At 44.6% G+C, this 18,986-nt stretch overlaps 1 protein-coding gene across 5 annotated transcripts in view; it reads right to left on the bottom strand.

Annotated features, from left to right (window-relative positions):
* Window positions 1-260: 260 nt before the first annotated feature.
* The window catches only part of GPR4 (G protein-coupled receptor 4), a 210,787-nt gene continuing 192,061 nt past the window's right edge, over window positions 261-18,986 (bottom strand). For all 5 annotated transcript variants that reach the window (XM_033957388.1, XM_033957385.1, XM_033957387.1 and 2 more), the window contains one exon: window positions 261-1,863. In XM_033957388.1, coding sequence (XP_033813279.1) covers window positions 460-1,728 — 1,269 coding nt within the window. In that variant the 5' untranslated portion in view covers window positions 1,729-1,863 and the 3' untranslated portion in view covers window positions 261-459. The remainder of the gene's footprint in view (window positions 1,864-18,986) is intronic.

The raw sequence follows: 18,986 nt of genomic DNA on the forward strand, positions 1-18,986 counted from the left end.
ATTATTGTTAAGTGTTGAATATTGCACTTAACAGCATAAGTTTTAAGAGACCACATAAACCTGGATATTCAATGCTGGTGCTGGGTTATCACCTGACATTGAATATCTGAGGTTTAAGCTGGTGCGATCAAAATAACACTGATTACTGCCGACTAAATATCAACTCCGAGATATTCCAAGGATATGAGTTCATGTAAAAATATATCGTGACCAATTACTATACATTCTTCAATGACTGAGGTTTCTTTAAAATAAAAATAATAAGGTAATGTTTAATATTTTTGCACTACTTTATATATGAGCTAAACATCCCATATCAGAACTATGCAGGCAAACTATTGGTTTTATTTTTGCCAAGTGCACTTTACTTTTGAATGAATGCACCAGGAATAACAAACATGTTATTTTACTCTGAAACTTACAGTACATGTGATATAATTTAAGAATGAATGAATAATCCTATTTATTCAAAGTCAATATAGTCATCTGTAAGTCCTCATCCCTGAGCACCAAAGCATCAGGAGGACTATAAAAGCTAGTCTTCTTTGAGGTCAAAGGGGTTTCCATAGTGAAAGAAGCACTGGCTACCTCTTTAGTTTTGGATCCACTGAAAAAGCGAACTAAGGTAGCCAGGGTCTTAGTGACATCATTTCGGGCTCCCTCATTGACAAAACAGTACAGGATGGGGTCAGCCATGCAGTTGAGACTAGTGAAGGCCAAAGCCATGTGATAGCCAACAAAAATCTGCTCCTCAAAGCCACAGTCACAAGGCTGGCTGAGGTACATGGCACTACGGGATAGTAAGATGACATGGTAGGGTGCAAAGCAAAAGAGGACGATGATGATGAGGCTTAAGGCAAGCCGTTTGATCTTAGCTTTCTCCTGCTTTTCAGTAGAGACATTGCTCTTCACTGCTCGCAGAATGCCATGGTAGCAGAACAGCATAAGTATCCAGGGGAAAAAGAAGCCAACGAAAATACGATACAGGTTCATCCAGGCCACCCACCCCTCCATAGGGTACTTCTCAAAGCAGAATGTGTGGTTGTAACGGTCGTTGAAGAGCTCATTATGGAAAAGTGGGGCTGAGTTGGCACATATCTCAATAGTCCACACCACCATACTAACCCCTACAGCTGTCTTCACCCGCCGTACCCTGGCAAACTTTAGGGGGTGAGCAACAGCCAAGTAGCGGTCCATGGAGATACAGCAGAGGAAGGCAATGCTAATGTAGATGTTGGTGTAGAAGATAAAGCCAAAGAGTTTGCAAGATTCTTGGCCATGAATCCAGTTGTCATAATGTAGGAAATAGTCAATCCAGAGTGGAAGGGTGCCAATATAGAGCAGGTCAGCAATGGAAAGGTTCATCAGATAAACACCTAATTCATTTTTCTGCTTCACCTGGAGGTATGCAGCCCAGAGTGCCATGCAGTTAGCTGGCAAACCAATGATGATTACAGTGATGTACAGTGCTGGTGGGAAAAGATGGTCAATCTTAGAATTCACATCACAGCTTGGAAAAGTCACGTTGCACATCTTAGTCTGGTTACTCTCCACTTTTTGATTTAGAGAGGTGACGGAAGAGTCTTCTTTTCCCTCTCTTATATTTAAATTCCTGGTTCCAGAGATGCCCATTGGGTATATTCTCTGTGTCGGACCCTGAAGTGGTGTTTCCAAAGGAGTAAGTGAATCATGCTGGATTCTTCTTGAAGGCACCTCAGTGACAAACATCTATTCCTCAGAGAATCTCAGTGGCTGCTTCCCACCCCAGGAAACACAGAATCTTCTAGGTCATTGTAACAGATGTGTGTGATATGCAGGAAGCACCCCTTGCTGTCCTCAGTCTGCCCTTGATTTCCTTAATTTCTGAAAGAGAAGATATAAAGAAAGGTTAGGGTATTTGATCTTTTCTATTTTTTTTTTTTTTTAATTTATTGTGGCTTGTGAGCTACTTCCTTGTCTATCAGCTGAGTCAGAAAATGCTTAAACCTCAGCCCGCATTTACCCCATATGTGCTCTGTCTTCCCTAAAGTATGTGTTCTTTAACTTGGCCAATGGATGGTTTTGCTAGTCAAATATATCAGCTCTAGCCCAGGGGTTAAGGATAACAGTGAACATTCTCTTCTGATAAAGTCCCTCTCCTCTAATGTCCATTCAAACATACTGTAGTATCCATGTATATTTGATTCCCTGGTATACGGGGAGTGAGCTGTTTCTCCCTTTTCTTAGATTTTCTACACAGTGTTACCAAGATTGCGGCTCTGTGGAATGCTGACTTAATAAAATGAAGCAGCTGGAAGCTCGGGTGAATTCCAGGCCCTTCTCTATTTCTGACATATTTGTATTTTCCACCTCATAACCATATTGAGGGTCCTGGGGGAGCACAGGGCCCTGGTCCCTCAGGTATTGTGGTCAGTCACTTGAGCATTTTCTCACTGCAGTTAAAAAGGATTTTTGTTTTTGCTTATAATTTATTCCATCTTTCAGCTGTAAGGGGAAGATTTCATGGAATAAATTCTGAGGTCATTTGTAGGACTAGTATCTTTTCTCCATCTCCCTCTATGCATGCTTCTTCCTCTTTTTTCTCTCTTAATTTTTCTGTCTCTTTAACTCATTCTCTCATCTTATACTCATTTTTTTCTTTTTCCTTCTTGATATCTGTTGCTGCCTTTCATATCTCTATAGACTATTTCTTCTCTCCCTTTCACTCCCTTTTTCCTTTCTACCTTCTCTATCTCATTCCTTTTTTGAGCACCTCTCGCTCCTTCTTCTCCATTTCATTTCCTCTCTCTTTCACTCTAGTTCTCCTTTGGAAAAATTAAATGAAAGCTTCATCCTTGGAAATTAGACTTGAGTCACTAGATGCTGATTTACAGACTAAAAAATAAAAAAAAATGAGTATAAGATGAGAGAATGAGATAAAGAGACTAGAGAATGACACGGGGAGCGATCCCCGCAGCGAACCGCTGCGTGGCTGCGGTTTGGCTGCGGGTTATGGTGACCTCATTAGCAAATCGCCGCAGACGCGGGGACAAATCCTTTCACCGACCGCAAAAACGGTGAATAGATTTGTCCCCGCAGGCCAATGTCCCCCCTTCTAGGAACCGCTATTTACCTGTGTTTTCACCGTGCTCCTCATTTGTCAGATCAACCCTTCCTGCCAATAGAACCCCCCCCCCCCCCCCCCCGACGATCGCCCTCACTGGTAGGAGGGTGCCCAACCCCTCCTGCCGGCACCCCCAACGGCCCCCTATATCGCCAATAGGAGGGTGCCCAACCCCTCCTGCCGGTCCCTCCCCCAACAAACCCCGCCATCCCGAAACACCACCCTTAGTCTTACTTTCCAAGTTGGACCGGACAGCTCCTCGCTCGTCTGGCCAGCAGGCCTGCCTCCGTCCAAATGAGGCGGGCCCGCCCCTCCCCTCCCCTGCCTAACCCACAGGATCCTAGGGCCTGATTGGCCCAAGTACCTAAGGCCCCTCCTATAGCGGGAGTGGCTTTAGGTGCCTAGACCAATCAGGCCCTAGGATCCTGTGGGTTGGGCAGGGTAGGGGCGGGCCCGCCTCATTTGGACGGAGGCAAGCCTGCTGGCCATACGTGTGAGGAGCCGTCCGGTCCAACTTGGAAAGTAAGACTAAGGGGGTTCCGGGGTGGGAGGGTTCGTTGGGGGGGGGGGTCCAGCAGGAGGGGTTGGGTACCCTCCTGCCGGCGATCTTAGGGGAGGCCATTGGGAGGACCAGCAGGAGGGGTTGGGTACCCTTCTGCTGCGATTGTCGGGAGGGCCGTTGGGGGGGTCTACAGGAGGGGTTGGGTGCCCTCCTGCCGTGATCGCTGGGGGGAGGGGAGACTTGCAGCCGTAGCCGCGGTCACTATGCTAATCACGGCAGGGAGATCTTTGCCGCGATTAGGTACAGCGGCCGCGTCTACTTACCATATAGGCTAACATTGTAAGCATTTAAAGTACATGTCGTGTTTGTTTTTGCATTGCTAGCCCCAGGGGTGGTGGAAGATTAGTGATTGAAAAACTGTATGAAAAATAACTATTTTAAATTTAGTGATCAAAATGTGTCAGTTTTGAGAATTTATATTAATTAATTTTTTCTCTGCGTGTTTTGTTTTTGTATAGTTATTAACTAATATTTAACTAAGTTTTAAAGTTTTAAAGAATGTTTCCTTTATACGTAAATAAAGAAAAGTGAATGGGATTGCAGTGGCGGTGACGGGGCGGTGAATAGGGTGGCAGTGGCGGTGACGGGGCGGTGAAGAGGATGGTGAGACGGGGACGGGGCGGTGACGGGGATGGTGAGACGGTGACGGGGCGGTGACGGGGATGGTGAGACGGGGACGGGGCGGTGACGGGGACCAATTTTTTCACCGTGTCATTCTCTAAAAGAGACAGAAAAAAAAAATAATTATATATATATATATATATATACACACACACATGATAATCTTTATACCTGCCTGTCAGTTTCCAGCTTCTTAGGCTGTGAATCAGCATCTAGTGACCCAAGTCTGATTTCCACTGTTCCAATGTAAGGCTCAGAGATATGAGTATAGTACTTTCCTCAGAGCCAACCCCCTAATGGCTGTAAAGCTAGACTTAGCAGTATGTGCACAGCCTAGAGGGCCAGTTGTCTGGATTTGAGCTACACAGTACTACTTCTTCAACCCCCTTGCCTGAAAGCTTGACTTCCCCATCCCACCCTATCCCTCCAAGGGAAAATGCTGGAAATTGGGAGGAAATACCATAAAGCTAGACGCTGAAGCCAGGTAGATCCGTAGCTCATGATGGTGATTATATGTGATGTTGTGATTGCAAAGGTCTGAAGCCTACAGGGTGTTGAACAGTTAGGGTATGGCATGAAGCTGTTGCTAGCCCTGCTAAAGCTGCAGAGGTACTAGCAGCAAGCAGAATTTACAATTGAATGTTGATCACTGAGTCCTAAGCTGCAGGGCTTCCTCAATCCTGGCCACCAGCATGTTCATATTCCTGAAACCCACAGTGACAGACTGCTTGAGCAGCAAGAAACCCGCCTCCTTACAGCACACTATGGCCAGTGGGGCAAGAAGTAACAGGGTGGCCCAGGGCAGGATTAATTCTTCGAGGGTCCCTAGGCACACAAGTACAATGGGCCCCCCTGGCCCTGCCCCACCTACATCCCACCCCCTGCCCCCATTCAGTTACCTGTTTTTGTATTCACTTTATTTAAGGTACGGCAACCAATACTGGACGCAGTATTCCAGGTGCGTGCGCAACATCGCCCGATACAACGGCAGGATAACTTCTTTTGTTCTGGTAGTAATACCCTTCTTGATTTTACCTAGCATTCTATTCGCTCTCTTAGCGGCCGCTGCGCACTGTGCCGTCGGCTTCATTGTCATGTCCACTATTACCCCCAAGTCCCTTTCTTGGGTACTCTCATTCAATAACATCCCTCCCATCGAATAGTTGTACCTCGGCTTTCTGCTTCCCACATGTAATACTTTACAACTTTGAGAAATGTAAAGTATTACATGTGGGAAGCAGAAACCCGAGGTACAACTATATGATGGGAGTGATGTTATTGAATGAGAGTACCCAAGAAAGGGACTTGGGGGTAATGGTGGACATGACAATGAAGCCGACAGCACAGTGTGCAGCGGCCGCTAAGAGAGCGAATAGAATGCTAGGTAAATCAAGAAGGGTATTACTACCAGAACGAAAGAAGTTATCCTGCCGTTGTATCGGGCGATGGTGCGTTCGCGTCTGGAGTACTGCATCCAGTATTGGTCGCCGTACCTTAAGAGGGATAGGGCATTACTCAAGAGGGTTTAGAGGAGAGCGACACATCTGATAAAAGGTATGGAAAACCTTTCATACGCTGAGAGATTGGAGAAACTGGGACTCTTCCCTGGAAAAGAGGAGACTTAGAGGGGATATGATAGAGACTTACAAGATCATGAAGGGCATAGAGAGAGTAGAGAAATAATATCAATAAATGAGAAATTACATCAAATTTATCAATGGCTCGAAACCAATAGACTCGCTTTAAACATTCAAAAATCAAATCTTATGTTCTTTCCCTGGAAAGATGGTGAAATACTTTCCTCTCCTATAACTATTAAAGGCATCTCATTAAAAATGACTAATAATATCAGAATACTTGGAGTTACCTTTGACAATAAATTGTCCTTTCATGAACATATAAGTCAAGTTGTAAGATCTACTTTTTATAGACTTCGTCAGATCCGATCGATATCCAAATTTTTATGTTCAAAATCATTGAATATCTTAATTCATTCACTTGTAGTTTCTAAATTAGACTACTGTAATGCACTATTTACAGGCTTGTCACAGAAAGAAATTAAACGATTACAAATAATCCAGAACGCCGCTATTAAATTAATCTATAAGGCAAAAAAATTCGATCATGTCACGCCCCTACTTAAGAAAGCTCACTGGCTCCCAGTAGCACATAGAATAGTATTTAAACAATGTTTACTTATTTTTAAAGCTTTAGAATACAAAACTCCAGCCTTTATATTTAGACTTTTAATACCTTATACTACCTCTAGATCTCTTAGATCTCAAGATCAGCAACTTTTAGCAATTCCCTCTCTAAAAGTTATTAACACAAGGCGTAACACTATTTTTTCCATAACAGCCCCTCAAGCTTGGAATAATCTACCATTATACATAAGACAGGAAAAAAACTTAACAAAATTTAAGTCAGAACTTAAAAGTTTTCTATATATTGACGCCTTTAATAACTAATTCTTCTCTTTTTTTTTCTTTCCGCATTCTTAACTTAAAAGGTCAATTGTCTTTGTCCCCCCTCCTTTCGTTTTTCCCCTGAATTTAATTAAATTTTTTTAAATTCAAATTATAATTATATTATTGAATGTAACCATTAAATAATTTTTCCTTATGTTTCACACTACCCTATTTAAATTACCTTTAAACGTAATGTTATATGTGTTATTTGTATTTTAGATAATTGTCTGTTTAATTTAATAATTGTAAGTATGTTACCAATTATTTTATTTGTACATCGCCTTGAATTTTGAATAGGCGATAAATCAAAAATACCTAATAAACTTGGAAACTTGGAAACTTTCGAAAAATAAAAGAACAAGAGGGCATTTGGAAAAGTTGAAAGGGGACAGATTCAAAATGAATGCTAGGAAGTTCTTCTTTACCCAACGTGTGATGGACACTCGGAATGCACTTCCAGAGGGCGTAATAGGGTAGAGTACGGTCCTGGGGTTCAAGAAAGGATTGGACAATTTCCTGCTCGAAAAGGGGATAGAGGGGTATAGATAGATGATTACTGCACAGGTCCTGGACCTGTTGGGCCACCGCATGAGCGGACTGCTGGGCACGATGGACCTCAGGTCTGATCCAGTGGAGGTATTGCTTATGTATTTCTTTTTTTTCTTTTATTTTTAAAATTCAAAACAAACAACAAAGGTTACCATACCAGTGCCAGTGTAGTTTTAGTTCTATGCAAGCCCCAAACATCGCCTAACAAATCCCCCTTTCCTTCCCATCTACTTGCTCAGGATTTTAACTCTGAACCCTTTCTATACGTATATAAAAGTATTCAAATGCATTGTAAAGCAGTAATACTATCCAAAACATAAGTCTATATTAATAACCAGGTTTGCAACTCCTCTCAACTGCCTAACTCTGTCATCCAACTTTAACCCATATCTATGTATAAACAACCAAATCTGGTACGTTCCACTCCATGTATGTTAATTTATAACAAAACAACAAGGCAAGTGGTCCACCAAAGAATCCAACGTGGAAGAAAAGAAGAAGATCAGCAGACAATAAGGAGATTCAAATCAGGTTTATTTAAGGTGCTCCCAGGAACCATGCCTGATGCATTTCACCAAACAAGGTTGGTCAGTGCTAACAGAAAACCATGTCTTTCATACACACAGGATCCAATGTGGAATAAGTAATCACAAACTAACCCCCCCCCCTCTTTTTACAAAAGTACGGAAGAGGTTTTTAGCACTGGATGGCGGGCTGAATGTTCTGCACTGTTCTAACGATCATAGGAATTTTACGACCATCGGAGCAGTGTAGAGCATTCATCATGCTGGCTTGTGCTATAAACCGAAGGAACTGTATAGTTTAGGAGGTAAAGAAACAGTGGTGCATATAACCCAATACTGAACAAAATATAAAGATGTAAATTTGAAAAAAGAGAAATAACAAATCACTTTACAAATTAACAACTAAAAATAAAACAAAAAATGGAAAATAAGATAATACCATTTTATTGGACTAATACATTTTTTAATTAGCTTTCAGAGGTCAAACCCTCTTTCCTTAGGTCAGTAAAGTATACTAATGTTACACTACAGTATCCTGTCCTGAAGTGAGGAAGGAGAATTTGGTCTCTGAAAGTTAGTTAAAAATGTATTAAAATTAGCCCAATAAAATGATCACCGTATTTCCATTTTCTATTTCTAAACATTTATCAGCACAGCTACAATACTACTTTGTCCTAAAGCAAAAAAATAGAATTTTTTCTACCTTTGTTATGTGGTTTCTGCTTTCCTCATCTCTTTCTTCCATCCACTGTAGGCCCCTTCCAGAAACTGTCTGTCTCCCCCTGCCATCTCTCCTCTTGACCCCCCCCCCCCTTTTGGTTTGGAATCCATCATCTTCCCTCTGTTCCCTCATGGTCTAGCATCTCTCTCCTTTTATCTCTCTTTCCCTCCCCCCTGTGGTTTTTAGCATCTCTCTCTTCTCATTTCCTCCCCGTTCTTGGGCATCTCTCTCTTCTCTCTTCCCTTTCCTTCTCTGGTCTTCATTCTTTATTTTTTGCCTCTGTCTAAATTAAATTCTTTATTATGCAGTCCTCAGTTTCCCTCTTTCCACTGTGTCTACCCACAGCATGCCACACCTTTCCTTCACCCCTCCACTATCTCACTAACTCTATCTTCTTCCCTCATCTAGCATATGTCCTTTTTCTTTATCCCCTCCTTCCATTCAGGAAGGTGTTCTTTTTCTCCACTTCCATTCAGCATTTGCTCTCCCTTCTCCCCACTTCCATCATCTGCCCTCTTCTCTCTCCCCCTTCTCCCCACTTCCATCATCTGCCCCCTTCTCTCAATCTCTCCATCCACCCCAGGTCCATCTCCCTCCCTTCCTCTCACCTTTCTTTCCAATTTTAGCAACAAGATTGGCAACGCCCCCCTCCCTCCTGCGATGACACTCAAGATCGGCAATGGACCTCCTTCTCCCCCAGCATCAACAACACTTCAGATCAGCAATGCGATGCTCAGTCCAAAGCTTCCCTTTGGCGCAAACTGCCCGGGCAGAAACAGGAAGCTTTGTCAGAGTGGAAGCTTTGGACTGAGCATCGCATTGCTGATCTGAAGTGTTGTTGATGCCAGGGGAGGAGGAGGCCCATTGCTGATCTTGAGTGCCATCGCGGTGGGGGGAGGGCCCATTGATGATCTTGAGGGCTGGGGGGGGCATTGCCAATCTTGAATTCCATCGCGGGGGGGGGGTGTCCCCTTGCCACCCATCGCCGTTTGAAAAAAAAAAAAAAGCTCGCTCTTTGCCCTCCTTCAGCGGGCCCCCTAACAATTTCAGGCCCTAGGCACGTGCCTACTCGGCCTATCCTTTAATCAAGCCCTGGGGTGGCCCAAAAGAGGAGGAGCTGCCTGTAGTCCAAGCTGGGTCATCTGCAATTAAGCACGGCGCACTGCTCCCTTTTGGTTTGGGCTGGGAAGAAAAGAGAGAGAGCATGGGAAATGTTTCTGGGAAAGGGGGCTATAAGAAAAAATGAGAATTCCTGTTACTGAGAGGATTATAGGGGACAAAGGGGAATATTACATGATTACAGACTTCTGGAATATGGTCAATTGTATTTCTATCTACATTGTAATAATAGCTTTTATTGTTACACTTATGTAAATATATTTGCATTCACAAATTATATATACAAATTTAATGTAAGAATTTATGCTCCTTTTTTGGAACAGAAGAAGGCTGGGCTTCAGTCAATGATATTTCCATGCTGCTCCCTATTCACATTTTGAAAACCAATAGTAGTAAGAGAATAGGCTGAGGAGGACTCTGGGCCATCTATTGGACATTTGATCGAGACCCAGCAAAGATACTGACCTTTTCATTCTTCAGTAAGGAAATAATGAAAGTACTGAGCTAATGAGGGCTTCTCAGAAGCCTTGAGGGCTTGTAAGAGAAATTCAATCTATTTATATACTGTGTGTACCTTTTCAAAGAGAATTATTCCTGGTAAGATTTTAATGAAGGAAGTTGGGAAGAAGAAAGAAAAAAACAAGAGAGGTCTTGTACAGTGCAAGATAGGAGGCCTTCCAGGATGGCTCCATGACAAGTGTTGAAGAGGAGTCAGCGCAAATGGGAAGAACAATGAAAAGAGGCTATTAGGGGCATTTTCAAAACTCCAAAACATCCCCAAAACTGATTAAATTGACACTTGGATGTTTTTCTCACTAAAACGTACAAGTGCCAATAATCAAAACAAAAAAGTTAGACCTTTTGCCAGACATTCTCCCTCCAGAACATCTAAGTCAGGAGTGTCCAACCTGCGGCCCAAGGGCCGCATACGGCCTTGTGAAGTATTTTGTGCAGCCCCGGTCGAGGGCAATACAGTGTTTTCCTCTGTTGCTCCCAGGTGTTTACTGTCTTGCTGGCTCCCTCCTCTGTCTTGCTGCAGTGTTTGCGCGGCCCCAGAAAAAATTTTTTCAGCCAATGCGGCCCAGGGAAGCCAACAGGTTGGACACCCCTGATCTAAGTGGTAAAGGAGCATGTTAGAGTCATGTAAGAGGACAACTATGGGTGGATTTTTGGTGAGCTTTGGGCCGGCTATAATTGAACTATTCCGAGGATGTCCTGGACAGAACTTAGAAGTTTCATTGACAGCCTCAGGTTTTTAAGTTATTTTGAAAGAAAGGTTTCTTCTCTGTTCAGTGCTTTCCCCAAATCATCTACAGAGGCTTGTCTGACTGGGATGAAGGAAATGGTAAATCCGCTAAAAAAATTCCAGACAATCACCAAACATGAGATAGCTTCAAAACAGTGTCTGCTCAGGAAATAAAAATGATAGTGGATTCAATCAATTCTTTTGCCATTCAGTTAGATCAGTGGTCCCCAACCCTGTCCTGGAGGACCACCAGGCCAATGAGGTTTTCAGGCTAGCCCTAATGAATATGCATGGAGCAGATTTGCATGCCTGTCACTTTCATTATACAGTGGTGCCTCGCATAACAGACGCCTCACACAACGAACGCTGCACACAACGAACTTCATGTCTTGATTCACACAACGAACTTCGTTTCACACAACGAACTTCACACAACGAACTTTGTTTCACACAACAAACTTTGTTTCACACAACAAAGTCGCCCGAGCTGCCGATGTATTGCATCCTTCCGCGCAGGCACTGCAGGCAGTCGTTAGTCACTGCGCTTAACTGCCCTCTCTCACTGTATACAGTCGTCCTTTTAAGATAAACTCAATATTTTTTATATATCATGGCTTCTAAAAAAAGCAGGAAGGTGTTTTCTGTTGAAATGAAACGGGAAATAATTAGAAGGGGGTAAAACAGTGTGACCTCGTCAAAGAGTTTGGCCTCAGCAAGACCACCATTTTCACCATTTTGACAAATTTATCTTTTTTATGTCATCTTAGCATATTTTATGCTGCAGAACGAATTATTTTTTTTAACATGTATTGTTATGGGAAAACGCGTTTCACATAACGAACTTTTCGCATAACAAACTTGCTCCTGGAACGAATTAAGTTCGTTGTGTGAGGCACCACTGTATGTAAATTGCTCTCATGTATATTCATTAGGGCTAGCCTGAAAACCCGATTGGCCTGGTGATCCTCCAGGACAGGGTTGAGGACCACTGAGTTAGATACTATTCCTTTTCAAATTCTCTCCTCCACTAGGAATGTAATGGCTCCTTTTGTAAGTCATATAGTTAATCTGTCTTTAAGCACTGGAATAGTTCTGCATAGTCTGAAAGAAGCAGTTGTTGCCCTTATCAGCAAAAAGAACATATATGAATGTGATGATTATGTAGGCTTCAGGCCAATTTCCAATTTATCTCTACTGGTGAAAACTTTGGAGAAGATTCTCTTAGGACAAGTTACCGGCAATGACTTTCTGGAAGAAAATAAGATATTCCATTCTCAACAATCAGACCATAGAAGCTATCACAAAATGTGTAAAGCTGAATCCAGCTTAGAAACATTATGGATTCAATTAGACTTAACAACAGCATATGAGGGGGTGCTGAAAAGTTCTCAGCCCAACCAACCAACTGAGAACTTTTCAGCACCCTCTCGTAGACTTAAGGAAATGGGTTAAAACTCCACAGTATTACAATAGTTTACTTCATACTTTTCAAATCATATATTCTCAGTATATTGAATGAGTTGTCTACTAAAGGGCCTGCCATAATCAGGAATACCTCAGGGGTCATTACTGTCACCATCCCTCTTATTTGGTATCCCTAGCCAGTGGCATACCTAGCATTTGTGACATCCGGGGCCCATCATTTTTTGACACCCCCCCCCCTTCTATTTGAAAAATATGATTTTTAGTAACAATCCACATATCACACAACAAGAGTGTACCTAGAAAAAGGCAGTATCGTAAACACTGCAGTGAGCACTAGAACACCAAAGTTCCAAAGGTACACTAAAATCATCCACATAAAATAATTCCATCCACATAAAAGTAAATCATCCACATAAAAGCCTTAAAGGACCTAGTCCGCTAGGGATACAGGACCCAACTCGACAAAAAGTCTTCTTCAGGGGTCCCTGAAGAAGACTTTTTGTCGAAAGGGACCCCTGAAGAAGACTTTTTGTCGAAACACGGACCGTGTTGGGTCCTGTATCCCTAGCGGACTAGGTCCTTTAAGGCTTTTATGTGGATGATTTACTTTTATGTGGATGGAATTATTTTATGTGGATGATTTTAGTGTACCTTTGGAACTTTGATACTTTCAAATAAAGTCCATTTAGGAACATCGTCACTCCACAGAGTTTTTTTGTTTTTCTCTGGATTTTCTTTGTGGATATTTTGGGGTCAATTCCTTTTGTTTTTCACTAGAACACCAACACATACATTGTAAAACTAAACAAGTCAGATCCCGCACAGTCAATTGATCCTGCAGTCAATGCCAACTGAAAACTATGTTCTTTTCATACATACAGAACAGAGATACACCCTCACCCAATATGGAATAATCACAAACTAAAAATAGAAATATGTAGACAAAAGTTAAACTGAACCGCCAAGAAACTCTGAATACATTGCAACAGCACAAAAACAGTAACACGTGTCCTCTAATACTGTGCAAAATATAAAGGCAGTAGATGTAAATTTGAAAAAACTGATACATAACAATCACCACTTTAAAAATTAACAAATAAAAATAAAACAAATAATGAGAAATAAGAAAATACCATTTTATTGGACTAATCCATTTTTCAATTAGCTTTCAGAGGCCAAATCTTTCTTCAGAAAAGTACTGTTATAATATCCTGTCCTGACCTGAGGAAAAGAGGGTTTAGTCCAAAAAAATTGCCTTATTTCCATTTCCTATTTATAAAATTTTATCAATACAGTTACAATACTACTTGTCGTTTCGGCTTTAATCAACTTCTCTTTGCTCACTTCTTTCTATACAGCGTTTGTCCTCTTTCCCTTCCATGCAACATCTGCCCTTTCTTTGCCCCTTCCACCCAGCTTGTGCCCTCTCTCTCTACCCCTTCCATCTACTGTCCACCCTCTTTCTGCCCCTTGCATCCACTGTCCACCCTCTCTCTGCCCCTTGCATCCACTGTCCACCCACTCTCTATTCCATATGGCATCTTCCCTCTTTCTATGTCCTTTCAATAAACTGTATATCCTGTGCCCTTTCTCTCCTATGTACATGATTCATTTTGGCTTAATCCCCTTCCCTATGCTCTGGCATCTCTCTCTTCTCCTTTCCTTCCTTCCTTTCCACTCCACCCCATGGTCTGGCATCTCTATCTCCTTCCCTTCTCTCCCCCCATGCCCTGGCATCTCCCTCCTATCTCTCCCACTGGCACCTCCTCTCCTTTCTTTCCCTCTGGTCTGGCATTTTTTCTCCTTTAGTTTCCCTTCCTTCCCTCCATGCCCTGGCATCTCTCTCCTCTCCTTCCATCTCCCCCTCCCACTCCATTATCTAGCATCTCTTCTCCTTCCTTTCTCTCCTTCCTTCCACCTGGTCTGGCATCTGCCTCCTCCCCCTCCCCCCTGACATCTCTCCCTCCACCAATCCAGGGTCTGGTAGCTCCTTTCCTTTCCTCCCATGGTCTTGGCATCTCTTTCCTCTCCCTTCCCTGGTGTTCCTTCTCCCCACTCTCTCTTCCCCATTTCTCTTCAGCCCACTCTCTCTCCACTTTCCTTCAGCACACGCACATAAAAACAAGCAGGTAATTTTATATCATTTTCATTCTATTCATTCATAAAAATTAAAGTCTAAATAATGCCAGTCAAATAACAAAACATGATTTTACATAAATAATTCCTTGCACAGTCAAGCCTGCAAGGATTACTAGATGTCTTCCAGCAGCTCCCCTCCCTCCCTCCCCCTTACCTTTGTGGCCAAGTCAAAATGATCTACCAACAATAAAATTTAAAAAACACAAAGCACACTGTACGCAGAGAAAATGTTAATTATCATTTATATTCCGCGGGTTTTCAAAGAGGTCAAGGCAGATGACTTTATGCAGTTACCTCAGTAACAACTATACAAAAATAGACAAATATACCCCCTACCTTTTACTAAACTGCGATAGCGGTTTTTAGCGCAGGGAGCTGCCCTGAATGCCCCATGCTACTCTCAATGCTCATAGGCTCCCTGCGCTAAAAACCGTTATTGCGGTTTAGTAAAAGGGGACCATAGTGCAAAATATAGACAGCAAATATAAATTCTCAAAACGGACACATTTTGATCACTAAATTGAAAATAAAATAATTTTTCTTACCTTTGATTGGTAATTTCATCAGTCTCAGGTTGCACTTTATTCTTCTGACTGTGCATCCAATATTTCTTCCCTTCTTTCAGCCTCCTGTATGCTTCCTCTCCTCCAGACCTCATTCCCTCCCCAAACTTTTTCTTTATTTCACCCTGCCCCCTTCTTTCTTTCTCTCTCCATGCCCCCTTTCTTTCTGTATGTCTGTCTTTCTCTCTCTCTCTCTGTGCCCCATTTCTTTCTTTCTTTCTTTGTTTCACCCTGCCCCCTTCTTTCTTTCTCTCTCCATGCCCCCTTTCTTTCTCTATGTCTGTCTTTCTCTCTCTCTCCATGCCTCATTTCTTTCTTTCTTTCTAGCTCCCTGCCCCCCCTTTCTTTCGTTCTTTTTCTCTGCCCTCCCCCATGCCACCACCATTGGGAAACATGCTGCCACTGCCGCCGGGAAATAGGATGCCACTGCCACCATTGGAAAAAGACCGGCGCCGAGTTCTCCCTGCTTCTCTTCCCCGCGGGGCCGACCACTCTCACCACCCGACGTCAATTCTGACATTGGAGAGGATGTTCCGGGCCAGCCAATTGCTGTTTGGCTGGCCTAGAACGTCCTCTCTGACATTAGAATTGACGTCGGGTGGCAAGAGTTGGTCGGCCCCGCGGGGAAGAGAAGCAGGGAGATCCAGCCTGTTCCCCGATGGTGGCAGTGGCTTGGGGAAGGGCAGTGAGAAGGGAAGCAGGTTGGGCATTCCTGCTGTAGACGAGCCGCGAGCTGCACTCAAGTGGCTAAAGAGACGTATGGGGCTCGTGAGCCCGACCACTGCCCTAGGGAGAACACTGGAGGGTGGCCAGCTGTGCATCCCCTTGGGGCTTGCACCCGGGGCGGACCCCCCCACCCCCACCCCCTCTTGGTATGCCACTGTCTTTAGCTAAGAAACTAAATTCTTGAAACATAAAATTTCATGTCTTTGCCAATAATTAAGTATTGGGGGAAAAATCAAGAAGTGATTTTCAAACTCAGTATCAAACTGATTGAGCTGTTTGACTGGCTTACTGACAAACCATCTCATTTTGAATGCTGAGAAATGTTCTGTCATGTGGCTATCTCGTAATCATTCTGATCTAAGAATTGTGCCCCAAACTGATAGTAAACGATTAAAGCTCCATTATGAGATCACGTTGGGAGTATATTGTAACTCGGAGTTCAGCTACAAACTTAAAATAAACCACACTGTGAACATGTGTTTCTATCATTTGAGAATGCTGCACCATTTAAAACCAGTCTTAACAAAGGAAAATTTAACAAAATTAATCCATTTAGTATTTTAGTGCCTTTATCACTAGTCATTTAGACCGGTACCGATCTGCAGAAAATTCCTGCCGGTCCGTGCAGAGCCAATGAGATTGACATGGTTAAATTTCCTGCCGACTGCGGTGGTATTGGCGGAAGGCTGCAGTTCTACCCAGCCTCGGGTGATCAAGACAGGCTACCAACGTTGGGGCCTTTTCTCTGTGAGTCTCGCCTATGCGGAAACAGGAAGTTGAAACAAAATAGGCGGGACTCAGAGAGGGAAGGTCCCGACGTTGGCAGCCTGTCTTGATTGCCACCCCTGCCGAGTCACCGAAGAGGGCCAAGGGGAAGGTGCAGGTGGAAGGGAGAGAGATGCAGGTGCAGGTGAAAGGGAGATGGTCAGCGTGCGCGGGGCCAGCGTGTGGATTGTGGCCATTGGCAGCATCTGGGCTGAGAGTCTGCCCATGTGCGAGATGCGTGCATGCACCCAGCAGTTGAGAGAGTGCCTCTAGGTGCAGTGGGTTTAGCCCATGCAGTTGTGGGGTCGTGCCGTGTTCGCTGGCTGCCACTGGGTTGTTGACAGCGTCCACGGGTGAGCGAGTGGTGCGGCACTAGCCCTGTGCTTTCCTGTCTGCGGCTGCTCACTCATGGAGACTCAACGGCAGGGCAGCAGGTCGGGGCCTCTGGCTCATCTTGGCGGCAGAGCCTGCGGTACAACGCTGTTTGTGCATGTGAATGTGCAGGGCGCACGAGAGCAAGATCATGGGGAGCCTTCGACAGTGGCTGTCTCCCCTCCCAGCAGCTCTCATACTTGCCAGGGCAGTGATTCACTTCGGCAACTTCCTCTTTCCTCAGAGGCGGCAACGGACCCAAACCTTCCTAAGTAAATTGCTGCTGCAGGCAAGTACTGAGAGCTGCTGGAAGGGGAGGAAGCTACTATTGGAGGCTGGGAAGCTGCTGGATAGAGGGAGAGCTGCTACTGGACCTGGAGGGATGTAGAAGGAGAGATGCTGCTGGGAGGGGAGAGGGAAAGGGATGGGAAGAGAGTTACTGTTGGATAGGGGAGAGGAGGGAAGGGAGAAGGAAAAAAAGGAAGGAAACAGCTGGCAGGGAGATTACAGGAGTGGAAGGGGGTCAGTGGTCAGGGTGGAATGGAGAGATCAGATGAGGGAAAGGGGAGAGACAGAGGAATGAGAAAGTAGAGAGAGATTGATGCTGGAAAGGGGATCAGCAGAGAAATGAGAGAGGGATAAAGATGCTAGATCTGGTATAGGAGAAATAAAATTAAAAAAGCAGTGAAGCTGGAATGAATGATGTAAAAAGGAGAGAGGAGGCACAGGCTGGATGGAAAAGGGAGAGTGGCATAGAAAGAAGTCAGATACATATGGAAGGGTGAGAGGGCAGACAGTGGATGGAACGGGCAAATGCTGGATTGAAGAGACAGGGCAGACGCTGGAAGGAAAAGGGTGAAAAGAAGATGAAAGCAGAAACCAGAGACAACAAAAGGTAGAAAAAAATAATTTTATTTCAATTTTTTCATTAGAATATATCAGATTTGAAATATATATCCTGCTAGAGACATTCCGGAACTTGGAGGCTGGATGGTGGCTGGATGACAGTTGAGCTCCCTCCTTTTAAACAACAATTCTTCATCTATTTAATTATAAAATCCTCTAAAAGGACATCAACCAAGCAAAAGAAGCATATGGTATATGCGTTATGAGAAAAGACCAGCTGTAAATTCTAAACATCAGCAGATACTATGAGCCGTTCGCCTGCTCCTGCCTTTTGCCTGCTCTCACCGTAACTAACATCTCCAGGACTCCCAGGCCACCTCTCTTCCTCCGGGGCTTGGCGTGTGATCGAGTGCCGCCCCCCAGAAGCAGCCGGGAACCCCCCTGAACTGCGGCAGTTAAGCCGTTCACCTGCTCCTGCCTGTTCCCTGCTCGCACCGCAACTGACACCTCCGGGACTCCCAGGCCACCTCTCTTCCTCTGGGGCTCGGTGTGTGAGCAAGCTCCGCCCCCCAGAAGCAGCCGGGATCCCTCCTGAACTGCGGCAGTTGAGCCGTTCGCCTGCTCCTGCCTTTTGCCTGCTCGCACCGCAGCTGGCACCTCCAGGGCTCCCAGGCCACCTCTCTTCCTCCGGGGCTCGGCGTTTGAGCAAGCTCCGCCCCCCAGTAGCGGCCAGGAACACTCCTGATCTGCGGCAGTTGAGCCGTTCGCCTTCTCCTGCCTTTTGCCTGCTCGCACCGCAACTGACATCTCCAGAGCTCCCAGGCCACCTCTCTTCCTCCGGGGCTCGGCGTGTGAGCGATCTCCGCCCCCCCAGTAACAGCCGGGAACACTCCTGAACTGCCGCAGTTGAGCTGTTTGCCTGCTCCTGCCTTTTGCCTGCTCACACCACAACTGACATCTCCAGGGCTCCCAGACCACCTCTCTTCCTCCAGGGCTTGGCGGTTGAGTGAGTCATCACTAGACCTTCCTGCACCTCAGCGCAGCTGCCAACTCTGCTGCAGAAAAAGAGGAGGAGTTAATGTGCCCCCGACCAACATGGCGTCCAGAACAGACCGCCCCCCTCCCTTACGATGTCACTGTTCAGTTTTTATCGGGCATTGTTGGGGCAGGTCGCGTCGGTGAGGATTGCCGAGTTGGAGCTGAAGTATGCGGGCAAGGAGATGCCTCCAGCGCAATT

Source organism: Geotrypetes seraphini, chromosome 8 (assembly GCF_902459505.1).
Source record: "Geotrypetes seraphini chromosome 8, aGeoSer1.1, whole genome shotgun sequence".
Classification (NCBI taxonomy): domain Eukaryota; kingdom Metazoa; phylum Chordata; class Amphibia; order Gymnophiona; family Dermophiidae; genus Geotrypetes; species Geotrypetes seraphini.